Consider the following 27,056-nt stretch of genomic DNA (forward strand, 5'->3'; position numbering starts at 1 on the left):
GCTGGGATTCGAACTCATGACCTCTGAGCCACGCTGCTTCTCTAAGGTCGGGGAGTATGGAGGCAACAGAGGGGCTTATTTGAGTCTGCTGGGATGAAGCATACATGAGAGTGGGCAAGCCACAACAACCAAGGCTCAGGTCAGAATGGAAAGGAACACATTTGAAGAAGGTGTCTGAACCCCTGCTGTGGGAAAGAAAACAAGGCTCAGATTTTATTGGCATTCATTCAAACAGACACAGCTGCCGCTGCTGGTTTTCCACCTCTTCCACTTTCACAGAGCTATCATTCTTGCACACTTTGATAGAAAACCTTCATTATTTGAAGAGGTGCTTTTTCTTGGATTAATAATAATAATAATAATAATCGTATTTATGAGCACTTACTGTGTGCAAAGCACTGTACTAAGCACTTGGGAGAATACACTACAACACCAGACACATTCCCTGCCCAAAACAAGCTCATAGTCTAGAACAATCACACTTCCCCCCCTTCAAACACCCACTGAAGGCTCATCTCCTACAGGAGGCCTTCCCAGACTAAGCCCCCATTTTCCTCAGCTTTCCCTCTCACCCGACCTCGTCCCAACTCACTCCCTTTGCTCTACCCCCACTTCCTGCCTCACAGGACTTACGTATATATGTACATATCTATAATTCTATCTATTTATATTAATGCCTGTTTTACTTGTTCTGATGTGTATATATATCTCTAATTCTATTTATTTTTATTGATGCTACTGATACCTGTTTACTTGTTTTGATGTCTGTCTCCCCCCTTCTAGACTGTGAACCCATTGTGGGCAAGGATTGTCTCTCTTTTTTGCTGAAGTGTACTTTCCAAGCGCTTAGTACAGTGCTCTGCACACAGTAAGTGCTCAATAAATACAGTTGAATGAATGAATGAAAGGATTGGATGTAATCCCTCCCTCTCTTTCATTAGAGATTACAAAATTATTTTGGGGACTCTTTACTCTCCTACATGCTTAGTACAGTGCTCTGCACACAGCAAGTGCTCAATGAATATCGATTGAATCTCCATTTTACAACTGAGGTACAGTGTCTTTTCCAAGACTGCATAGCAGGTAGTGATAGAGCCAGGATTAGAACCTAGGGCCTGTAACTCTCAAGCCTGTTCTCATTCTACCCAAGTCAAGCTGTCACCAGCCCTGTTTCTGCTTTCGTTTACTTATTGAGCATTTACTATGTGCTGAACACTATATTAAGCACTTGGGAGAGTACACTATAACAGAATTAATGGACACACTCCCTGCCCATAATGAGCTTACAACCTAGAGTCAGTCAATTTTATTTATTGAGCACTTACTGTGTGTGGAGCACTGTACTAAGCGATTGGGGGGAGTACAATATAACAATAAACAGATACAGAGAAGCAGCGTGGTTCAGTGGAAAGAGCCCGGGCTTGGGAGTCAGAGGTCACAGGTTCGAATTCCAGCTTGTTAGCTGAGTGACTGTGGGCAAGTCACTTCACTTCTCTGTGCCTCAGTTCCCTCATCTGTAAAATGGGGATTAAGATTGTGAGCCTCACATGGGACAACCTGATGACCCTGTATCTCCCCTGGCGCTTAGAAAGGTGCTCTGCACATAGTAAGTGCTTAACAAATACCAACATTATTATACATCCACTGCCCATAATGAGCTTACAGTGTAGAGAGGGAGACAGACATGAATATAAATAAATGAATTACAGATATGTGAAAAGGTGCTGTGGGGATGGGGATGGGGATGAATAAAGGGAGCAAGTCAGGGAGACACAGAAGGAAGTGGGAGAAGAGATCAGGGAAGGCCTCTTGGAGGAAATGTGCCTTCAACACGGCTTTGAAGCGGGGAGAGTAATTGCCTGTTGAATATGAAGAGGGAGGGTGTTTCCTGGCCAGAGGCAGGATGTGGGCGAGACGTCCGGTAAGAGGTAGATGAGAATAAGGTACGGTGAGGAGGTTGACATTAAAGGAGCAGAGTGTGCGGGCTGGAGTTTCTGTTTGATACAGAGGTGGTTGGGCAATGATCGGAGGTTCTTGAGGAGTGGAGAAACATGTCCTGAACACTTCTGTTGAAAAATGATCCAAGCAGCAGAGTGAAGTACAGACTAGAGTGCGGAGAGACAGGAAGCTGGAGGGTCAGTAAGGAGGCTGATTCAGTAATGGAGGCAGGATAGAATAAGTGACTGGGGAAATGTGGTAGCAGTTTGGATAGAGATGGAAGGGTGGATTTTAGTGATGCTGGTGAAGTTTGAACTGACATGATTTCATGATGGATGATTTTACCTCAAGAGGGAAGGTTTCTAGGGGTGTTCAGCCAGGGGTGTCACTGCATCTCCCTGGCTGAGCATTTTCTGTGGTCCCTTTTCCCTGTCTGGGTCTCCTGGGGGAAAGATTCACACAGGAGATTGCCAGCTTCTGAGCATTTAAATCGCTAACCTTGTGGGCAGGGACCCCAAGTGCTTAGTACAGTGCTCTGCACACTGTAAACACTCAACAAATAAGATTGGGGTGGACTTCTGAATCAGGAATTCACAAAACAAATTAGAGTAGGTATTCCTTGGGTAGTAGCCATTCAACCCCACTTCAGCCTGGAAGGGGAAGAAGGCTGTTTGGCCTAAACTGATTCCCCATTCCAAATTTTCAATCAATCAATGGTATTTATTGAACACTTATTGTGTACAGCATTGTAGTAAGTGGTTGGGAGAGTACAATATAACAGAGCTGGCAGACATGTTCCCTGTCCACAACAAGCTTACAGTTTAGAAGGATCCTGATGTGTGGAGAGGCTGATAACATTAATAGCGATAATAATAACAACGTTGGTATTCGTTGCACACTTATTATGTGCTAAGTGCCAAAGAAGATACAAGATAATCAGGTGAGACACAGTCCCTGTCCCAGATGGGTCTCCCAGTCTAACAGGGAAGGTAGAACAGGGATTTAACTCCTATTTCACATGTGAGGAAACTGGGGCTGAGAAAAGTTAAATGACTCACCTAAGGCTAATCATCAGGCAAGAAGCAAAACTAGGATTAGAACCCAGATTTCTTGACCCCAACCCACCAAGTCCCTGTTCTTTCCTCCAGTCTTCACTTCCTCTTTGCCCCATCCAGGACCACGCTGAGTGCTCTGGCCCCATTCCCACACCAATCAGATTTCCACTTTCTGGTGGGTGGTGGGATGGGGTTGTACAGCTGGGGACAATCTGGCTTTTTTGTATTTTTTTTAAACAAACTCCCAAGTTCTATCCGGGCTTAGCTGGTCACAGATGTTTGCTTTCTTCTGTGAGGGAAAAGAATTCTAAAGCAAAGCCAAGCCACTTCCAGAAACTTGCTGCTGACTGCGGGGGTGGCGGCAACCAGTCACAAGTTAAAAGGCAGAGCCACAACTGGGAAGACCTTCAACCCTTGCTAATAGCCACAAACTATAGCCATCACCCAATCGGGGAAAGCAACCCAAAATCAATCGATCAATCAGTGGGATTTATTGAGCACTATGCTAAGTGCTTCGTTCATTCAATTTATTTATTAAGCACTTTGTGTGCCAAACACTAACAGTAAGTGCTTGGGAGAGTACAATATAACAATAAATAGACATATTCCCTGCCCACAATGAGCTCATGGTCTTGGGAAAGTACAATGTAATAGAATAACAGAATGCTCCACACACAACAGCTGCTGATCACTTTCTGCAACATATTCCACCAAGTAATGTTCTTATCCAAAGCTCTGACTTCCTCCATATAGGCGGTAAGCTCCTCCCTCTAGACTGTAGGCTCTTGTGGGTGGGGAAAATGTCTACCAAGTCTCCCAATGACTTAGTACGGTGCTCTGCACACAGCAAGTGCTCAATAAATATGATTGATTGATTAATAGGCCGGCTCCAGCGGTGTGGAGACTCTTCTGGCTGGGGGCCGGAGTAGGTGGATGGGCTATCAGCAAGGTCTAGGTTTGCCTTCCTTCTAAAATTCAACTGTAAACTCGAGGGCGGAGCTGTGGATAATAATTATCTTTTGGGTACTGTGCTTTCTTGAAGTTGGTGGTTGAGGGTTCTTTCTCACTACACCTTGTCGTGATCGGAGGAAGGCAAACCTGCGTAAAATCTCTCCTGAAAATTCAGATCTCTTTCTTGGCGGCCCAGCCCATATGCTTGGCTTTAATGCTAACCTCACTCTTGTGCCTCGCTCTCATCTCCTTCGCCGGGAACATCTTTGCCCTTGACATCCAACAGATCACCACTCTTACATCTTTCAAAGCTCCTCCCTCCCTTGACTTACTGAGGTAAACTTGTGGTCCTCAATAGACCAGCGGAAGTCAAAGCAGGGGAGTGGGATGGTCACACCACGAGGTAAGTGTGCAAACAGACTCCACAGAAACCTGGAGGGGAGGAACTGTGACCTACAGGGGGTGGGGTGGGGGGAATGGGGAGGCTTGCTCTAGGCCATTTTTTAAAATTGTTTCACCTTTATGTGTTCCTCACTAACTCTCTCTGACATTCTTAGATCGTGAGCCCTTTGAGTTGAAGACCACTTCCGATTCTCATCCCTGTATTTTTTTCCCAGCCCTTAGAACTTAGTGGTTTGCATAGTAGATGCTTAAACAATGCTATTTCTACTCCTACTAATAATAATTGACAATTGTGATATTTGTTAAGCACTTTCTATGTTTCAGGCTCTGTACTAAGTGCTGGGCTGGATACAAGCAAATCGGTTTGGACACAGTCCCTGTCCCATGTGGGGCTCACAGTCTCAATCCCCATTTTACAGATGAAGTAACTGAGGCAGAGAAGTGACTTGCCCAAGGCCACACAGCAGATAGGTGGAAGAGCCAGGATTACAACATATGCACAGTTGGTGTCATTGTCTCAGTGGGATTCAGGAAGCAGTGTGGTTCAGTGGAAAGAGCCTGGGCTTCAGAGTCAGAGGTCATGGGTTCGACTCCCAGCTTGCCTGTCAGCTGTGTGACTGTGGGCAAATCACTTAACTTCTCTGTGCCTCAGTTACCTCATCTGTAAAATGGGGATTAACTGTGAGCCTCACGTGGGACAACCTGATTACCCTGTATCTACCCCAGCGCTTAGAACAGTGCTCTGCACATAGTAAGCGCTTAACAAATACCAACATTATTATTATTATTATTATTAATAATAATAAAAGCTGACACTAAAGCATCTTTACCTTAAATGGAAGCTTCATATGTTTAGAACCCAATCTCAATCAATCAATGGTATTTGAGCAGTTCTTTTGCATAGAGCACTGTACTAAGCGCTTGGGAGAGTACAATACAACAGAATTAATGGACATGTTCCCTGCCCATAAAGAGCTTACCATCTAAAGGTTTTCTACTTGGTGCTTTTATTGCCAAAGCACCTTACATTGGGTTATTTTAATTTGTTCCCCACAACTCCCTTAAGCAGTAGGGTTCAGGGATTATTATTTTCATTTTACAGATGGGGAAACTGAGGCATGGGGAGGTTAGGTGACTTGGCCAGGGCCAAACAATAGACAGGTGGCAGAGGGGCGACTAGAACCCGGGACCTCTGACTTCCAGGGTGACAGCCCTCCCACTACCCCACACTGCCTCCCCGAATCTCAAAACAAAGTGCAGTCATCAATTCTCCCCTTATTTCTTACCCAAATCTACAATATGCCTAAAAGATATCGGCACAAATTACTCATGTATGCATTTCCCAAGGTCACGATTAAATAAATACGCAAAAGGGCACCGATTTTAAAAAGGTTTATTCATTACAAAATGTTAAATACTAAAGCTAAAAACATACAAATTCAAGTCAGGCTATATTAAAAGACATACCCTTTTTCTTCTTTGTGAAATTAGCAGATTGACTCCAATACATGCCTTACTGAAATGAAGGTGTTCTACTTTTTCCTTGCTCCCCAGGACATTTTTCACCTATTGTGGCATAGCTATCTCTTGTTGTTTTGATGGCTGTGGGTCTCACCTGGAAGATAAAGTTTCCCATACAGCAAGTTTCAGGTGTTAGTGTAGCCTCCTAATATAAAGCCGCCATGCTGGCTTGTAACAAGTATATATGCTGACATATTTCAAGTGCTGTTACTGAAAATTCTATAGCACTATTTGGGTGCCGTTCATCCTATACATCACCACAAGGTACTTAGGAGTGCACAAAGAGCTAATAGGATGAAAACATAGTCCCAAAAGAAGGCCTAAGTGTATTTTATTTAAAGTGGGTTTTAAATATATCATCCAATAAAACAGAGAAGCAAAATTAGCAGCAAAGCTAATCCAACTAGAACTGACTTCCTATAAAAAACACCTTTGAAAAATGACATTCAATTTCCCAAGACACTCCGTACGCAAATGTTTTCAAAATTATTTTCTTGTGCTTCAATTCTACACGATCGGAATTTGGCTAAAATTGATTTTGAACCTATCCAATGGTATTGGATGCTTCTGCATGTTCAGTGATGAAGTCTGACCCGGTTGGCTCCCTAAGCACTGACCACATCTGGATCTCTGAATTCCACCTGGAAAAAGTGATGCTTTCACAATAAAACCCACCTGCTCAGTTCCAAGAGTTCAATGTCAAAGCCAGCTTTCACTGAGGGCCCTGCTGCCACTAACCCAGATTGCTGCTTTAAATACTTTTTTTTTTGTTTTGCTTATCAACCTAAGTTCAGCATTTTCATTTTTCAAGCTACAGCCCAACACTTCAGGCTTTGAAACGGTGCAATTTCTATACTTATATGGTCAAGACCAGGCAAATGTATGTGAAGGCTGAAGTGTAGTCATTGCATTTCTAACGTTCTAACATAAATATTACTTTTCTGAACTCAAAAAATAGATTCCGCCCCATCTTATGTCAGCTCCTCCTTCTCAAAAGGGGCCAAAAGATGATGAACGCAAGTGATTCAAGTGAAAGAGTAAACTCTAGTGTTTCTGTAAAATCTACCCCAAAATTATTGAATGGCTCAAGTCTGAACTGTTTTCCTTGGAGACTCTGAAGTCTTCACTTTGACTGATGATAATGCTCATGTCTAGTTCAGAGCTGATTTGACTGTTAATTATACCTGAAGTATATTTTTTAAAGGCTATTCCCAAAAAAGGTTTGAAATCTGAAAGTAGTAAAGATCTTGTGAAAGTAAAATTTACAATGAGATGAATGAGGAGGCAAATGCATGGAGAGGAAATGGCTTGTAGTTATTTCTTGGGCTATGTGATAAACGTATCACAAAGGTCACACTTTGGTGAGGGGAGGGGTGAAAAGCACACTGAGCAATTCTTCCCTTTTACTAACACAGAGCAACCTCTAGGTGCCAAATCTTGGATTTACATTCTTTTATCTCTGATGCTGTTGAAAGAGAATTGTTCATGATTAGAGAAGCAGCATGGCCTAGAGGCAAGAGCATGGGCTTGGGAGTCTGAGGATGTGGGTTCTAATCCTGGCTCCGCCGCTCATTTTCTGGGTGACCTTGGGCAAGTCACTTAACTTCTCTGTGCCTCAGTTACCTCATCTGTAAAATGGGGATTAAGTCTGTGAGCCCCATATGGGACAACCTGATTACCTTGTATCTACCCCAGTGCTTAGAACAGTGCTTGGCATGTAGTAAATGCTTAAATACCATAATAATAATTAGTGTACTCTCCCAAGCATTAGTACAGTGCTCTACACCCAGTAAGCACTCAACAAATACCACTGTTTGACTGATCCTCTTCCTTGCAGACTTAAACTCGGGAATCAGAGATGAAACCCAAAGCAGGGAGGCCACAATTCTGAGTGGCACAGAAGAAGACTCTGGTATCTGAGCCTCAGGGCAAGGTGACCCAAGTGAAAGACCTTTTAAGGTTCACGGTAGGCTCCCCTGCAAAAAAGGGTTCGTTCACTTGTGTGTGGAAATTCAGTATGGAAGAAGATTCTTGGGCCTCGCCTGACTCCTCTGAGAAACCTAGTCTTCGCTAGACTGTACACTCCTTGTGGGCAGGAACGTGTCTACCCAGCTCTGTTGTACTGTACTCTCCCAAGTGCTTAGTATGGCACGCTGCATGCCGGAAGAGCTCAATAAATACCAGTCAGTCAACTGTATTTATTGAGCCTTACTGTGTGCAGAGCGCCATACTAAGCACTTGGGATAGTACAATATAACAATAAACAGACACAGACAGCCCTGAGCACAATGAGCTTACAGTACCACTGATCAACTGATTCTATGCCAGAGTGGCATTTTGACTCTGGGGACTCGGGGATGGGGATGGAATCCTTTCTGGATTACTTTCGCTCCGTAGGCCTCGTTCTTTTCCTTTCTCCTATAATTGATAAATACCATGAAAAAATTATGGTATTAACAGCTTACTATGTGTCGAGCACTGTTCTAAGCACTGGGGTAGGTACAAGTTAATCAGGTCTCACACAGGGTTCACAGTCTAAGTAGGAGGAGAACAGGTATTGAATCCTCACTTTACAGATGAGGAAACTGAGGTACAGAGAAGTTAAGAGGCTTGACCAAGGCCAACCAATCTTATTTACTGAGTGTTTACTGTTTGCAGAGAACTGTACTAAGCGCTTGGGAGAGTACGACATAACAGAGTTGGCAGACACATTCCCTGCCTACAAGGAGCTTCCAGCCTATACGCCAGGGATGGAGCTGGAATCTAACTCCCAGGCCCATGCTCTTCCCACTAGTCCACAATGCTTCTCACACTGCTTCTCCTATACCAGAAGGCCTTTTTGCTGCCAGAAGGATTGAGGATTAGGGAATTTGAAGGTGGGGAAATAGAGGGATGCCATTTCTTTGAACACAGATGAAATTCCAAAGCAAATTCTGTGTCACCTAGTGGAAAGGGTACAGGCTTGGGAGTCAGAGGGCCTGGGTTCTACTCTCCCAACTGCTTAGTATAGTGCTCTGCACACAGTAAGCACTCCAATTGCTTAGTAGAGTGCTCTGCACACAGTAAGCACTGAAATATATAAATACAATTGAATGATCTGCTTGTCTGCTGTATCACTGTGGGCAAGTTAACTTCTCTGTGCCTCAGTTTCCTCATCTGGAAAATGGGGATGAAATGCCAATTCTCCCCTCTTCTTAGGCTGTGAGCCCCATGGGGCACAGGAACTTCGCCTGACCTAATTATCTTGTATCTACCCTAGTGTTTACTACAGTTCTTAGCCCAGTATAAACACTGAAACACATATCGCAACAATTAATTATTATTAGCAGTGGCACCTTTCCGATGCTTGACCAGTTTCTAAGCCTCTGCAATGGTTGCTGGGGCAATCCCTAATCTGGGGTCAGATTCATGCTCTCACAAAAATTTCCTCAGAAAGAAACAGCCTCTAGGAGTTTCCAAACCTCTCCCTCTTTAACAGGACCATTACATACAACTGCATATGGTCACGAGTCCTCCTCCACCCGTTTTACAGACATCAAATAAATAATTCCAACATTACAAACTCAACAGTTGGAGACCACTGGAGCCACACGGCATCTTAGAAGAGAGATAAGACCAGTAGCTGCACAACGGGCCCCTCGATGTGTAAAACCCTCCCCCAGTTCACAGAACATTTTTTGAATCCCTTTTCGATCTACGTTCGTAGTTATCTCAGTCCAAAATGCACTTGCGAGGTCTCACTTTATCATCCGGTGGTCCGTAGGACATGCACACACTGGAACGATAGTCTACGGTCAGTCACTCACGCCTAACCTTCCAGGAGAAAAAGCGGAGCTACAGTCTTCGAGTTACATGACCGTGCAACGGCATTTCCGGGAGTGAACATATTTCCTGTATTCTGCGAGCTGTTTCAAGTATATGTTGGATGGCCATCGGTGCATCTCGACAAAACTGCGTTCTTCTGCTACATTGATATTTCAAAAAGCAAGGGGTTAAATACAGAACACATCCTCATGAAGAGTAGCCAAATGTAAAGACACGCATGCATAATGACAAATTAGGAACAATGAAGGCCAATTTTAAATAATGATATGGATCAGTCAAAAATTGGGAACGCCAGGTAGTTTTTGTTGAAAAATGATACTACAAAAGCCTGCACATTCTCTCCTGGGAGATGGGGAACAGGACCAGAATGCAAAGTGACCAAACTCCAGGCTAGATGTGGAACTCCAAGAACTTAAAATACCAGGAGCAACTAGGGATCAATTCAGGACGGGATAAACACTTAACTCTAGATACTCCTAATAGTTAAAAACTTGCAAAATTGGCCAGAGAAGCTATGGATATTCCTGGCTAAAAGGGGACATAAGCTCCCAACTTAAGACTTTGAAAACTAGCTTGAAACGAAACACCAGATGGTGTATTGTTTGGTAGCAATCCTTCAGTGGCATGGAAAACCTTCCGGGTTGGGAGTCTGGGGCAGACTCGGCCACAGTCAGCGTTCCCCAAGCTGAGCTCGGCCAAAGCAGATGGAAAGGGAAATCTTCCTACTTGCCTCTTCTTCCTCAGATGAAATTTTCCCAGTGAGGTAAAATCTCCTCCACTTGATTTAAGCTTCTTGAGGGCATTAGATGTGTTTTGCTTATGTTGTACTGAATCCATCATTCAGTCAGTGGTATTTATTGAGCACTTACCTTGCACAGAGCACTAGAGTAAGTGCTTGGGAAAGGACAATACAGTTGGTAGACACGATCCCTGCTTTCAAGGAGTTAACAGTTTAATGGGCATTAAATTGCCACGTACAGTGTTTTGCACTCAGGAGGCAGTCAATAAATACTGCTGATTGACTGACGGCTTGATCGATTGAAAATGGAGATATAGATTTACCTCACCGGCCTTATCCTTTGCCCTCCATGTCCAAACTCAAATTTTGCAAACTCAAACCCCCAGAACATGGAATTGATTTTCCCAGTCTCCTTAGAGTCCTCTAGTTAGGGACTAGACTAAGTGTAATTTAGTTCTCATTAGCAACTGAATACATTATTAAGAACTAGAAGGAAAGAAAATTAAATCAGTGAAAAGACCTCTCTTCAATACTCTCTGGCAAATACAATGAGCATGGGTGGAGGCAGCGGTCCCAAACTAGGGGGCATAAGTCAAGAAAAGACCAGAGGGATGGGAGAGACAGAGAGGCAGAGATGGAGATATGAGGGTGGTCGAGGAGAGAGAGATAGTGGCAATGAAGATAGAGAAACAGAGTGATGCAGGTGAACAGAGAATCAGTGAGATTCACAGGATCTTCCCATCAGACAATTTCCGACTGGAAAGGGCACAGTTTTGGGAGTCAGAGGACCTGGGTTCTAATCCTAGCTCTGCCATTTGCGACATTGGGGAAGCCACTTAACTTCTCTGAGTCACAGTTTCCTCATCTGTAAATTGGGAATTCAATATCTGTTCTCCTTCCTACTTTGACTGTGAGCTCCCTCAGGGCCAGGGGCTGTGTCTGACCTGATTATCTTGAATCTACCCTAGGATTTAGTACAGTGCCTGGCACAAAATAATTACTTAAATATCACCATCATTATTATTATGGCACTCATATTATTCTTAAATTACTTAAGTCTGTTAATCATCAGTTAGTCTTGTGGCATAACCAGACCCCATTAAAAAAAAAGCCAGGCACCCTTTTTATTCCAGAGGACAGATGGAAAATGGATTTCAAAATTATCAACATCAATATAATTGGTTACTACTTCTATAATCTGTCCTACTGTTATTATTTGCAATGAATACAATGCTATTTTACCAGTCATTTCTCACAGGAACTAAACAAAGGGCATTTTAAGAAAACACTGTATGTGGCACTTAGTTTATTCTAGATCCACGGTCCGCTTGGTTCATTACTTGTCAAGTATAGGACCCCCATAAAATTACTTTCTGGCTTGGGAGGTTTCTCACATAGAAACACATTATGACTGTAGAAAAAGGAAGTGGCTTAGATCATCAAAACAAAACAATAAGGGATCAGACCAGTAAGAACTAGTCAAAACTTGGCACCTTGCTTTCTTACCATTTAACTACTGTGTTGTTGGCCCCATCTTCAGGTAAAACAAAATTTTACTATATTATTCTCAAATTCCAAATAGAGGTTGGAAAAGTAATTTTTTGGGTAGTGGTATATTTTATTAGCATACTGTCATCTTTTTAAAATAGTTAAGATAGTCACTAATCTAAGGTTTTTCAGATTATATAACTCTTTGGCAAAAGGAAAACATAAGATCCTAGGGAATGAAAAACAAAAAACAGATTTGTGCACAGCATAATCAAAATGGCACCTGTCCTTGCCATTCCTTGGGGATGCCATAGCTTGTAGGGCCCAACACATGGGCCCAGACTGGCCCTCCAAAGGCTATCGGGAAGCAGCGTGGCTCAGTGGAAAGAGCCCGGGCTTGGGAGTCAGAGGTCATGAGTTCGTATCCCAGCTCTGCCACTCGTCAGCTGTGTGACTGTGGGCAAGTCACTTCACTTCTCTGGGCCTCAGTTCCCTCATCTGTAAAATGGGGATTAAGATTGTGAGCCTCACGTGGGACCACCTGAAGATGCTGTATCTACCCCAGCGCTTAGAACAGTGCTCTGCACATAGTAAGCGGTTAACAAATACCAACATTATTATTATTATTACCATGAGACACCAGGACACTGGTCCCACGGATCGATCTGGGGCTGCGTCAGCAGCCTCGGAAGAAGGAGTTCCAGGAAGCCCCATTTGGGACAGGACCACTCTGCTGTTTGGGGGTCTGTTCTATTATTTTCCCTCTCTCCCTTCCTACCCCCAAAGCAACATCCACGTCGCCTAAGGCTTATCACAGTGTGGATTGGCAGCTGTAGGTCATGATGGGGATGATGGGGGTGGCAGCAATTAATCAATCAGTCAACTGTATTTACTGAACACCTACTATGTGCAGAGCACTGTAGTAAGGGCTTGGGAGAGTACCATGAAACAATAGAGCAGACACATTCCCTGCCCACAAGGAGTTTATAGTCTAAGCAGTCTAGAGCACCAGAGGTGATAGCTGCTGTTCTTACTATGATAAAGAGGAAGAGATACAGTTCTTCTGCCACCCTCACCAATGGGACAGTACCAGTCCTTGGCACAGTAAATAGTTGTTTTCAGTGATTTCCCCTGGTCTCCTGTGACACCCTCCTCCCCCGACCCCTCTGACCCTCTAGCTTCTACTTCCCCTCACCAATGTCAACTGAGTTGGGTAGAATGGCCAGTGGCAGTGGGTGGCTGAGGGTGCAGAGAGGAGGGACAGGGCAGGACCAATGATAAGGGGGCAGCAACAACCTGACACTAGTCACAGCACCAGGGCTGGGCAGTGGAATCAGAGGAGGAGGAGGAGGAGGAGAAGAAGAGAAGGAGGAGGAGGAGAATGAGGAGAAGGAGAAAGAAGAGGAGAGAGGAAAAGGAGGAGGAGGAGGAAGAAAAGGAAAAGGAGGAGAAGAGAAAAAGGACGAGAAGGAGGAGGAGGAAGAGCAAAAGGAGGAAGAGGAGGATGGGGAGGGGGACGCAATGGACCGTAGCCTAATGGATAGAGGACAGGCTTGGGAGTCAGAAGGACCTACATTCTAATCCTGACTTCTCCACTTATCTGCTGTGTGACCTCGGGCAAGTCACCTCACTTCTCTGAGTCTCAGTGACCTCATCTGTAAAATGGGGATTAAGATTGTGAGCCCCATGTGGGACAGGGAATGAATCCAACCTGATTATCTTGTACCCACCCCAGCACTTAATACTGTACCTGGCACCTAGTAAGCACTAACAAATACCACCATCATCATCATCATTATTATTACTAGCAGTGGAGGAAGTTAATATCTCTCCCTCTCCCCAGCTCTAACGCTCCTCTTTCCCCCTCTTCCTTTTCCCCTCTCCTTGACCCCTTTCTCTGCTCCTGACCCATAAGCCCCACTCCCATCCTGCTTAGTGTCTTCCAAGTGTTGGTCACCTTGAAGCTCCAGGCGACTCCAGCAGCATTCAAAGCCTCTGAGGAGTTGCGAATGAATGGCGGCCAAAAGTAGGCGGCTTCTTCTCCTCCAACTCCCGACTCCCCTCCATCCTGCTCTCCAGCCTTCATAATTCCCCAATCAGGCTTTCAGAGCTGGCCCAGTCCCATCCACAGAGGATGGTACTGACAGCCACCAGAAAAGTCTGCTGAGGGGGAGTTGCTTGAACTTTCATTTCTGGATCCCGAGGACAGGTGCTATGGGCTAGAACTCTACTGCTTGGAGTTCGGACCTTGTCTCTGCTCTCGTTAATAATAAAAATCATTTCTTGACTAATGGCATTTTTCTACCCTGGTGCTCAAATCATAACTTTTCTAATTTATTTCCATATCATCTCTGAGGAGCTGGTAGCGGGAAACTATTCTTTTTCCCATTTTAGCAACATGAGGAGGTGGACTACAGCAAACCTTGCCTAGAGCTCCTTAATGTCACCTCACTAAATCACTATTATTTTTAATTGCTGTAATCCATATTGTGTTGGTGGTCCACAAATGCAAGAACAAGTTTTGTCATAGCTTCACTAAAACTGAAAAAAAAACCAGTAAAAAGAATTACATAATTCAGTATAAACTAGTCTATTCTCTTCCCTTTCTACGAATGTCTGGGGAAATTACTCTAACTGGCTGCTATTTAGTCACATATCTAAAGCAATAAACAGTTAACATTTGGCATCATACACAATAACATAAGTAACATTCCTTTTGCAAAAAAAGTCTTTTCTAATGTCTATAATTTCTGTTCATATTTGGCTGTAACTGGTGAAGAAAGTTCTTTCCTAGTTTTTAAAAAAATAAGACTATCAATTCTCCCTTACTCTTCTCTCCTCCACTAATATCACTTGTGAATCTCTCTGCCCCCTTTCCCTGTACTTGGGGGGGGGGGGTAAAATATTGTATCTAAAATTAATGAAAGCTGTTTCACAAACATTGCTAAGGTGTCAATAAATGCCAGTTCACTAACAATCACAAGAAGTGTTCTTGACTAACAACACTGCATACTTAGCAAAAAGAAACTGTTTAAACACTAAACTCTCCGCTTTAATTGTAAGCTCTTGATCTTAAGTTCTTGGTGGGCAGGGACAGTACTGTACTCTCCCAAGCATTTAGCACATCGCTCTGCACCCCAGTAGGCTCTCAGTGAATACCGCTGATCGCCTGATTGAGGGAACAATTGTACAATACTGTGAGTTATATCGCAAACCCAAGAACAATGGACTCACGTTAAAATTTTTGTTTTTAAAGCAAAAATCGGCAAACTACCTGAAAGATCTTGAAATTCAGGCTTTTGACTGAAGATGAGGTAGTTAGTGGCAATAAAATGTAGGAGCCAAGTTGAGAGGCAATCAGAGTTGTGAAACTGCAAGAAAAAAGGGCTGTGAAACAATACTGCACAAGAGAGTAACCAATAGGCGGAACGGTGGGGAGGTGGGGATGAAGTGGCATAAGAGAAAATGATCCAGTACCTACGGATCAAATATACTCTGAAGGATGATACCGTGCCTTTAGTTCTTCAGCAAAAAGGTGCTATATAAAACTGACCAATTACCAAAATAAATATATACGGGTCTTGGCATATTCTCAATTTAAAATAATAATATTAATAATGACAATGTTAGTAGTCATAATGATAAACCACTCTCCAGCATGGTCAGGAATCCAAAGCATAAAGAAATTAAAACACAGAAACAAGCAAGAGAAGCAGAAAACAAATTTGCTGAAGTTGGAGAGTCGAAGTTCCTCGGTGGGCTGACAAGCTACTACGCATTAACGCTCCAGGTCTAAAGATTACTTTTTCAGTATTTGGGGTTCACCGATGGTTACCTCAATCAGGGGTTAATGATGGCTATTTAGGCCCCAGTAAACTACCATGTCTAACTAAATATTTCTAGATTACCTTCTAACCTGGAGTCAAAGGTCTCATATCATAAGGCAAGCCAACTCCCGGGGAGCAGATGTGGAGTAGGGTTTGAAATGATAAAGCCCTGCAGTGAACTTGGCTGCAAGCATAAATAACATGTACGTATTGTATACATATACATACATATGGAGAGAGAGAGAGAGACAGAGACAGAGACGGAAAGATTCCTTTGCGGCCAAGTTCTTGCAGGGAATTATCCCTGCCTCTGTCTAAACATAAACACTCAAGTCTTCCCTAACCTGTGTTTTTACTTTGTGTTTTGGACAGAAGGTTGTTAAGGAAATACAGAACATTTTCCTGACAATGCATGTCTACCTAGAATAAATGCTTGCATGCACGCACAGGGAACCAGGCAAGGAGCATGTAATGCAACTAGAGTTTTCCCTAAGGCAGAACTCTTGAGGTCCTGGAGCGCTGTATCACAGAACTGAGTTTATATCCATCGGTTGGGGCACCCTACCCTACAATTGACCCGGGGTTTAATTCTTTGGGGAGAAGGGGATCCCTGGGGTTCTGCTGTCTCGAAACGGGACACCCCCAGGTACGGGGGTGACGACTGTGGGTCTCTGAGATGTCCAGGACCATCTGGTTCAACAACTGTCAGCTGGGGAACTGGTTGGGCTGGAATGACACCCGAGTTTCATGACTGTCATCAGAGTCAAAGCTGCTGGAGTTCAGTCAACATCCTGCTAGCTCTTCCTCCTTCCGGGCACCTGGCCCTTCGAGTGGAAGCGTCTATGAAGCAGCAACTCTCTGTCCAATTCTCATTAGGCTGTGGATGCTCAACAAATACCATAAGAACTGTGTTACCTGGCTCATTGCTAATCTTAATTCTCTAGAAACCAGTAGTTCTGATACACCTAATACAAGAACACTGATTTCTTGTGGCGAATCCCTCCACCCCTGGGAGCGGGTGTTTGCGGTGACTGGGGTAACTCTGGAGCCTTTCCCAGTGGGAAATTCTTCTAGCAAAGACCTTCTCTGAGAAGCAGCGTGGTCCAGTGGACAGCTCACGGGTCTGAGTGTCAGAAAGACCTGGGTTCTAAACCTGACTCCACCACTTATCTGCTCTGTGATCTCGGGCAAGTCACTTCACTTCCCTGTGCCTCAATTACCTTATCTGTAAAATGGAAATTGACTGTGAGCCCTAGGTGGGACCTGATTATCTTGTATCTCCTCCAGAGCTTAGGACAGTGCCCAAGTACTTAACAAGTACCTAAAAAAAAAATAAAGTGACAAAAAAGCATGACTTTTCCATGAACGAGAGCAAGGATTAATTGTGGGATGGCAGATTTTTCTCAACTTTCTTGTTCCTGTCTTTGTTTCCTTATTTTTACAGCTTTCATTTCTGCTTTCTCTCCCACTAATTTCCTCTTCGGTCTCTGCTGCTAACGGTAATGTTAGGAAGCATTACTTTCTAGATTTGAAATGGGTCTGTAAATACAGTCACCCCTCTAGACTGTAAGCACACTGTGGGCAACAGAAGGACTCAGAGAAGCAGCGTGGCTCAGTGGAAAGAGCACGGGCTTGGGAGTCAGAGATCATGGGTTTGAATCCCAGCTCTACTTGTCAGCTGGGTGACTGTGGGCAAGTCACTTAACTTTTCTGTGCCTCAGTTACCTCATCTGTAAAATGGGGGTTAAGACTGTGAGCCCCACTTGGCACAACCTAATTACCCTGTATCTACCCCAGCACTCAGAACAGTGCTCTGCACATAGTAAGCACTTAAATACCAACATTATTATTATTATCATTACCACCTCTGTTATATTGTACTCTCCCAAGCACTTAGTACAGTGCGCTGCACAGAGTGCTCAATAAATACGATTGATTGACTCACCTTATAACACCTTCCATTATTATGTATGCATTAAGACCTCCATTTGCAAAAAGGAAATGAAGGTCTGGAATGAGCAAGCCAAGATATTACAGGGAAGAGTTGGGTTGAGGACTCAGCAGTCCTGATCTGTCGCTCGCTACTTGCACCCTTCGGTCCAGATGGGTGCATAACGGAAACAGCTCTGCCGTGGGCTCTGAGCCTGCTAGAAAAGCAGCATGGCCTAGCAGAAATAGCATAGACTGGGAGTCAGAGGACCTGGGTTCTAATCCCAGTTCTGCCACGTCTGTTGTGTGACCTTGGGCAAGTCACTTCACTTCTCTGTGCCTCAGTTGCCTCATCTGTAAATAGGGGTTTAAGACCATGGGTCCCGTGTGGGACAGGGATTGTGTCCAATCTTTTGTCCACCCCAGTGCTTATACAGTCCCTGGCATATAGGAAGAGCTTAACAAACACCATTATTATTATTATTAGAAAGGTGCCAGGTAAAAACCCAGCGATCCCTAATGAATTCAATGAAGAAGCAACTCTGGTAAAATGAAATAAATAAAATAAATGGCCACCAACTACATGAACTGCCCATAGGAGTTGTTTTTTAGGCCACTTACATATTGCCCAACCCTGTACTGAGATCAATCCTAATTGATTTTGAAAACCAGCAGGGTGGGGAAAATGAAAACTAAGAAAGCAACATAAACCCTCTTCACACCTACTGACTTGGTTCATTTGAAAAGCATTCGTAAAAAGGATACCGTACCTTGGCTTTTTTGAGTAAGCTGACGACGCTGAGGCTTGTGGAGGCCAGTTCCCTACTTGGCATACTCTGTAGCTGGGTAATGATAGACAGCTCACAGATATGTTGTAGTCTAGACACCTGGTACATCTCAGCACAAATCAGGAGAGACATGGCCTGCAGGATGCTAGCTGATCATAGCAAGAAAACAACGAAGAGCAGTTAATACATTCTTTTAGTCATTCAGTCAGTCGTATTTATTGAGCGCTGACTGAGTGCAGAGCAATGTACTAAGCACTTGGGAGACTACTATAATAGGCACGTTCCTTGCCCACAAGGACCTTACAATCTAGGTATCCCAATTTAAATAGGGCAGAGCAAATATGAGCGTGGCTGTCATGGGCTGCAAAGCTGTGGTGAAGGGGAATCAGTGCGTGGAAGTACAGAGGTCTTTCCCCCACCCTGATGGCTCCTGCATGGAGTGCCCCCAAGATACTCTCATAAACCCTCTTGGGCCACTCTTACAACTGCAGTGAGCTGAGGGTAGCTGATTTTCATCGATTGATTCATTCAATTGTATTTATTGAGCACTTACTATATGCACAGCACTGTACTGAGCACTTGGGAGAGTTCAGTATAACAATAAACAGACACATTCCCTGCCCACAATGAGCTTGTCTGAGAGGACTGTGTTTGTCCTACCCCAGAATCAAAAATTCATCCAGTCCTCCCGCTCTCCACTTCAGAATCCATTGCACCTTAAACATCTCAAACAGGAACATCTCTCAGTCAATTTTAGTGAACTGTAAAAAACAAGATTCTTGATCTTCCATTCCTATTGACCCCCAACACACATTTTTCTGCATAATTTTTGCAACCTCAAAACAGTGGAGGGGTTTTGTGTGGGGAATTAAGTCTAGCAATAAGAGGAATAGGAGAAAAAAAGAGAAGAAAAGAAGGGAGGGGAGAAGGAAATAGAAAGTAAGGGGGTACCGGAGAGAGCTTCTCTTATAAGTGCTGCCTACAATAGGAACTCAGTGAATTAACTCCCTTCTCTCCTGCTGGGTTGTCTGTTCTCACTCTCTACCTCCTCCTCCTTCTCCCTCAGAACATGGTTGTCACTACTTACAATCATGTGGTACAAAAAATAACCTTTTATTCCCCCCTCAAAAATGAGGGTGGAGCTAATATGTAAGTAGTGATGCTAGGGGCTTTTTATACCAATGAAGGATATGCGCTATAACCATTTCCTCTTACACTGTTCCCAGTAGAGAGTGAGAACAATTAGACATTCTTCTTCACCACAGCACCCTCACAAATTTATTTCAAAATTCCCCACATCAAACTACCTTTGATTATCCTGTGGAGACCACACCTCTGCTACATCCTCAGCATAGTTTTGCCCTCAATCTCCTGTAAGTTTTCCACATTCCTTAAAAAGGGTAGACTCCAGGTGTGGCCACAGTTGTCCAGCAAGGATCCGAGCACCTGCCTCACTGGAGCTCCATGATCCACCTGTTTATTTATCCTGGGACCATTCTTTCAACATCATTATTACTGTAAACTCATCCTGGACTGCAAGCTCGACTGGACTGTAACTCGATATGGGCAGGTAATGTGTCCATTTATTGCTGTATTGTACCCTCCCAAGCACTTAGTACAGTGCTTTGCACACAGTGAGCACTCAATAAATACGACTGAATTATTACCCTGAGCTTGTTGTACACTGAGCCTTTGATCTTTTTCCACTGCATTTGTTCATAGCCCACTTTCCCCATCTTTTACGCAGGAGATTTGCTTTTCCTCCATAAGCATTCTGTTCTGGATTTGTCCTGAATGAACTCTGTTTCTGAATCCTGTTCTGATTTATTGATGATGATGATGGTGTTTGTTAAGCGCTTACTATGTGCCAAGCACTGTTCTAAGCGCCGGGGGAGACACAAGGTAATCAGGTTGTCTCACGTGGGGCTCGCAGTCTTAATCCTCATTTTACAGATGAGGTAACTGAGACACAGAGAAGTTAAGTGACTTGCCCAAAGTCACACAGCTAAGTGGCAGAGCCGGGATTAGAACTCACATCCTCTGACTCCCAAGCCCAGGCTCTTGCCACTAAGCCACGCTGCTTCTCATTCTGGTTCCTCTAGGCGTATTCTCTTCTTTGGAGCAGTCATATCCCTCTCCTCCCTTCTCTTTCTACTGCCCACCCCGCACGCTCCGCTCCTCCGCCATCCACCTCCTCACCGTCCCTCGGTCTCGCCTATCCCGCCTTCGACCCCTGGGCCATGTCCTCCCGCAGTCCTGGAACGCCCTCCCTCCTCACCTCCGCCAAACTAATTCTCTTCCCCTCTTCAAAACCCTACTAAAGCTCACCTCCTCCAAGAGGCCTTCCCAGACTGAGCTCCCCTTTTCCCTCTGCTCCCTCTACCCCCCCTTCACCTCTCCGCAGCTAAACCCTCTTCTCACCCCTTTCCCTCTGCTTCTCCCCCTCACCCGTCCCATCCCTTCAGCACTGTACTCGTCCGCTCAACTGTATAGATCTTCATCACCCTATTTATTTTGTTAACGAGATGTACATCACCCTGATTCTATTTATTTGCTATTGTTTTATTGAGATGTTCTTCCCCTCGACTCTATTTATCGCCATTGTTCTTGTCTGTTCGTCTCCCCCGATTAGACCGTAAGTCTGTCAAAGGGCAGGGACTGTCTCTATCTGTTACCGATTTGTACATTCCAAGCACTTAGTACAGTGCTCTGCACATAGTAAGCGCTCAATAAATACTACTGAATGAATATTCCCGATCGGACAGATAGGAAAATCTGATTATGTCGTTCATACAGATCATCCCAAACCAGCGCCCTGCCTCCCAGGCTTCTCCGCTTTCACCGGAGAGCTATCCGAATGAACAAAATCGACATTCTTGAGGCCCAAACGGATGCGACTCGTCCTGGCATCGGGGCCTCTGGTGCCAAGCTGGCAATTTCGCTTTTAAAATATCCATTTCCAAATATTTCCACCAGAGGGACCCCGTTGGCATATTTGCAAATGGAATAGCCCCACTCCATCACAACGGCAGAGCTGCAAAATTTAGTGGGGAAGTTTTCCTTTTAAATCTAGGAAAAATGAAGTCGTGAGCAAAGGCAACCAATCAAAACATTTCTTTCTTAGTGCTTGGAGTGTCTAAATTAATAAGTCCAAAATCCATCACTACTGTGTTAATAATAATAATGATAATAATGGTATTTATTAAAGGCTTACTATAAACTATGTGTCCAAATTAATGTCCAAAATCCATCACGATTGTGTAAATAATAATAATTTTGATATTTATTAAAGGCTTACTCAGCTGTGTGACTTTGGGCAAGTCACTTAACTTCTCTGTGCCTGTTACCTCATCTGGAAAATGGGGATTAAGACTGTGAGCCCGCATGGGACCTGATTACCCTTTATCTAACCCAGCGCTTAGAACGGTGATCGGCACATAGTAAGCGCTTAACAAATACCAACATTATTATTATGTGCCAGGCACTCTACTAAGAGCTGGGGTGGTTACCAGCGTGGCTCAGTGGAAAGAGCACGGGCTTTGGAGTCAGGGCTCATGAGTTCGAATCCCAGCTCTGCCACTTGTCGGCTGTGTGACTGTGGGCAAGTCACTTCACTTCTCTGTGCCTCAGTTCCCTCATCTGTAAAATGGGGATTAAGACTGTGAGCCCCACGTGGGACAACCTGATTCCCCTATGTCTACCCCAGCACTAAGAACAGGGCTCGGCACATAGTAAGTGCTTAACAAATACCAACATTATTATTATTATTATTATTACCAGCAGATCAGGTTGGACACAGGTCCTGTCCCATGTGGGTATCACAGTCTCAATCCCCATTTTCCAGATGAAGTAGCTGAGGCAGAGAGAAGTGAAGTGACTTGCCTAAGGTCACAGAGCAGATAAGTGCTGGAGCTGGAATTAGAACCCATGACCTTTTGACTCCCAGGCTTATGCCCCCTCCCCGGGTCCTCAGATCCAGAGTCCTGGATCCCTCGTGATCGGCACTCGCGGGCATGGGAGTCAGAAGGACCTGGGTTCTAATCCTGGCTCCACCACTTGTCTGCTGTGTGGTCTTGGGCACTTCACTTCTTTGTGCCTCAGTTATTACATCTGGAAAATAGGGATTAAGTCTATGAGTCCCATGTAGGGCAGGACTGTGCCATGCTGCTTCTAATGAAATAATCTCATCTCATTTCTGAGCAACCTCCTCAATGGAAAATGAGAAGCAGTACGGCCTAGTGATGATGATGATGGCATTTGTTAAGCACTTACTATGTGCAAAGCACTGTTCTAAGCACTGGGGGGGAGATACAAGGTGATCAGGTTGTCCCACGTAGGGTGCAGTCTTAATCCCCATTTTACAGATGAGGTAACTGAGGCCCAGAGAAGTTGAGTGACTTGCCCAAAGTCACACAGTTGACAAGCAGCAGAGCCGGAATTCGAACCCATGACCTCTGACTCCCAAGCTCACGCTCTTTCCACTGAGCCACGCTGCTTCCCTTCTCATGGAGAGAACATGGGTCTGGGAGTCAGAAGACTTGGGTTCTAATTCCAGCTCTGCCAATTTCTTGCTCTGAGACCTTGGGCAAATCACTTCTCTGTGCCTCAGTTTTCTCAAGTGTAAAATGAGAATACCTGTTCTCCTACTTAGACTGTGAACCCCATGTGTGACAGATACTGTGCCCAACTTAATTACCTTATACTTACCTCAGAGTTTAGAACAGTGTTTGAAACCTAGTAAGCGCTTAACAAATATACCATTAAAAAATGGATTTCATTGGGAAGAAGACTGATCCAAGTGGAAGATGGGAAAAAGGAGAGGAGACGGGAGAAAGATTTAAGATACGGCCTAGTACATTAGTACATTTGCTTACCTGGGTAGCAGGAGTCGGTATACAGGTATTCTAGGAAGGAGAGGAAAGTTTCTTTGGAAACCCCATACACTGGAACCAGGAAACTATTGGCTTCTATATAATTCCCATTAAACATAGCTGCCATGACCTCACAGCGGGCCACTAAGACAGCCCTGTGGGCTGGAACAGTTGCGCCTGTTAAAGCAAATTAAATTGTTTTGAACTAAACAGCAGTTTCAGCTGGAACCTATTAGAACAATGTAATTAGAGTAGTTTGGCATCCGGCAGCTGTTTCGTCTATTTGAACAAACCACTTTGTGCGTGCTAGCCATAGGTAATCCTGGGACCGATCTTACACATTCCGTCGCTGGCAAAGAAACCGGACTCCAAACTGCACCTTCGAAACCTCTATTTGCAATCCAGCTGAGTATTTACTTTGTTTTTCACCGTCTGAAAATGGCCACAGTACATCTAAGTACCCGCCTGCACCTTACATCACTATAGAAAGATTCTTATTATTTAGTCACAGTATTTGGAAAATACTACTTTGCTAGATAAAAGAACTACAGCAGACATTAATTTTTTTAAGAAAGCCTTAATATGACTCCAAAGTTTCTTCAAAGCAACTTTATTGCTGGGACAGTCTATTCAAAGCTTCACAGCTCTCATTCACTTTGCCCCTTCTTACCTCATCTCCCTTCTCTCCATCTTCATCCCAGCCCCGCTACTCCTCTCCTCTGGTGCTAACCTTCTCACTGTGCCTTGATCTTGCCTGTCCCACCGTCGACCCCTGGCCCACGTCCTACCTCTGGTCTGAAATGCCCTCCTTTTTCAAATCCCCCAATCACTCTTCCCCCCTACTTCAAAGCCCTACCATCTCGAGGAGGCCTTCCCAGACTAAGCCCCCCTTTTCCTCAGCTCCCCCTCCTTTCCACGTCACCTTGACTCGCTCTCTTTGCTCTCCCTCCCCCCCATCCCACTGCACTTATGCACTAACCCTCCCTCCCCTCTCTCCTACTTTCCCATCCTTCCCTGCAGTATCCTCAGAGATCTCCTCCCTCCTCCCTCCCTCCTCACAAGTGGCACCCCCTCCATCTGTGATTCGGACCCCATTCCCGCTCACTTTATAAAAACCATCGCCCCTTCCCTCCTCCCCTCCTTAACTTCTATCTTTAACCGCTCACTCTCCAATGGCTTCTTCCCCTCTGCCTTCAAACAAGCCCATGTCTCGCCCATCCTAAAAAAACCCTCTCTCGACCCCACTTCCCCTTCCAGGTCCCCTATCTCCCTCATACCCTTCCTCTCCAAACTCCTAGATTGAGTCGTCTACACTCGCTGCCTTGAATTCCTCAACTCCGACTCTCACCTGGACCCCCTCCGATCTGGCTTCCGTCCCCTCCACTCTACCGAGTCTGCTCTCTCAGCGGTCACCCATGACCTCCTTCTCGCCAAATCCAATGGTTCTTACTCTATCCTAATCCTCCTCGACCTCTCAGCTGCCTTTTACACTGTCGACCACCCCCTTCTTCTCCACACCTTATCTCGCCTTGGCTTCACGACTCCGTCCTCTCCCGGTTCTCCTATCTTTCTGGCCATTCGTTCTTGGTCTCCTTCGCAGGCTCCTCCTCCCCCTCCCATCCTCTAACTGTAGGGGTTCCTCAAGGGTCAGTTCTTGGCTTTCTGTTCTCCATCTACACTCACTCCCTTGGTGAACTCATTCGCTCCCACGGCTTCAACTATCATCTCTCTGGAGATGACACACAGATCTACATCTCATCCCCTGTCCTCTCCCCCTTCCTTCAGGCTCGTATCTCCTCCTGCCTCCAGGACATCTCCACCTGGATGTCTGCCCGCCACCTAAAACTCAACATGTCCAAAACTGAGCTCCTCATCTTCCCTCCCAAGCCCTGTCCTCTTCCGGACTTCTCTGTCACTGTGGATGGTATGACCATCCTTCCTGTCTCTCAGGCCCGCAAGCTGGGTGTCATCCTTGACTCGGCTCTCTCATTCACCCTACCCTTCCAATCCATCACCAATGCCTGCCGGTCTCACCTTTATAATATTGCCAAGATCCGCCCTTTCCTCTCCATCCAAATGGCTATCTTACTGGTATAGGCTCTCATAATATCCCTACTGGATTATTAGGTCAGCCTTCTCTCTGATCTCCCCTCCTGGAGGAGCTAGAATTAGAACTCAGATCCTTCTCTCAGTCCTGTGCTCTATCCACCTCCTCCAAGAAGCTTTCCCTCATTAATTTCCACCAACAGTTGCTCTAAGCCATTATGTGTAGTCAGACATCTTTAGCACTTACATATATATATATATCAATTTATGTCCACTACTTATTCATTTTATTCATCTCTCCATATTTTGGCTCCTACCAACTGTTTCTCTTTATCTTACTCCTGCTCCCTCTATTTGTGAATAATTTTAGTTGGCCTTTCTCCCTCCAGTAGACTGTAAACCCCTTGAGTATAGGGGCCGTGTCTACCAATTATACTGTACCTTTCCAATCAGTACTGTGTTCCACCCACAATCGATACTGACTGACAACTACTATGTTAGTTAGAAAACAATCCTTTCCAACAGGCTTAAAATAAACCTACATAATCTAATAATAATAATGATGGTATTTGTTAAGCCCTTACAATGTACCAAGCACTATTCTAAGCGCTGGGGTAGGTACAAGGTAATCAGGTTGTCCACTTGGGATTCACTGTCTTAATCCCCATTTTAAAGATGTGGTCACCGAGGCACAGAGAAGTTAAGTGACTTGCCCAAAGTCACACAGCTGACAAGTGGCAGAGCCGGGATTAGGACTCACGACCTCTAACTCCCAAGCCTTTGCTCTTTCCACTAAGCCATGCTGCTTTTTCTGGCCATCCTCTCCTCTTCCTGACCACCTGTCACTCCAGGAACTGCTCTCTCATCACTGAAATAGTGATGAGGGCTGACTTCATCAGGGTCTGGTAGAGATTAAGAGGTGATGATAAATACTAATCACTGTGGTATTTAAGTGCATTCTATGTGCTGGGCACTGTACTAAGCGCTGGGGTAGGTACTAGATCATCAGGTCCCACGAGGGGCTCACGGTCTAAGTAGAAAGGGGCAGAAACTGAGGAAACTGAGGCACAGAGTAATTAAATGACTTGCCCAATGTCACACAGCAGGGACTTCTAGTGCTTCACCCAAAAACTGCTTTCTTGTTTGATTATGGTATTTGTTAAGTACTTACTGTGTGCCATGCACTGTACTAAGCACTAGGGCAGATAGAAGATAATCAGGTTGATGTAGTCCATGTCCCACAGTGAGATTCACAGCCTTAATTCCCATTTTACAGATTTGGTAACTGTGGCACAGAGAAGTGAAGTGACTTGCCCAAGGTCACACGGCAGGCTAATGGGGGAATCAAGTTCAGAACCGAGAGATCCAGGAGGTGAGCAGCCCTTCACTGAAGCATCCTAGGGCCATCCGATCACAGCTCATTCTCCACCAACACTTGCCCGACAACAACAGTCTGTCTCAAGTAGCCTGAAGGGCCAGAATGGTCTCATCCCTCAGCTCTTTTAAGCTCAATCGCTCAAGGGTATTTACTGAGTGCTTACCCTGTGCAGAGCACTGTACTAAGCACTTGACAGAGTACAATGCCATTGGAAGACTCGATCTTTGCCTCGAAGAGCTTAGAGCTGGGGCCTCATAGACAACGGCTGCTGGATTTTCTGAGCGTGACAGTAATGGTC

General features: G+C 44.7%; 1 protein-coding gene across 2 annotated transcripts in view; it reads right to left on the reverse strand.

The window, feature by feature from the left end:
• Positions 1 to 9,316: 9,316 nt before the first annotated feature.
• The window catches only part of RHOBTB3 (Rho related BTB domain containing 3), a 55,819-nt gene continuing 38,079 nt past the window's right edge, over positions 9,317 to 27,056 (reverse strand). For both annotated transcript variants that reach the window (XM_029059216.2, XM_029059212.2), the window contains exons 9-12: positions 23,338 to 23,511; positions 18,446 to 18,612; positions 15,194 to 15,290; positions 9,317 to 9,831 (exon numbers count right to left, since the gene is read on the reverse strand). In XM_029059216.2, coding sequence (XP_028915049.1) covers positions 9,716 to 9,831; positions 15,194 to 15,290; positions 18,446 to 18,612; positions 23,338 to 23,511 — 554 coding nt within the window. In that variant the 3' untranslated portion in view covers positions 9,317 to 9,715. The remainder of the gene's footprint in view (positions 9,832 to 15,193; positions 15,291 to 18,445; positions 18,613 to 23,337; positions 23,512 to 27,056) is intronic.

The sequence above is a fragment of the Ornithorhynchus anatinus genome, chromosome 1, assembly GCF_004115215.2.
Source record: "Ornithorhynchus anatinus isolate Pmale09 chromosome 1, mOrnAna1.pri.v4, whole genome shotgun sequence".
In the NCBI taxonomy this organism is placed as follows: Eukaryota; Metazoa; Chordata; class Mammalia; order Monotremata; family Ornithorhynchidae; genus Ornithorhynchus; species Ornithorhynchus anatinus.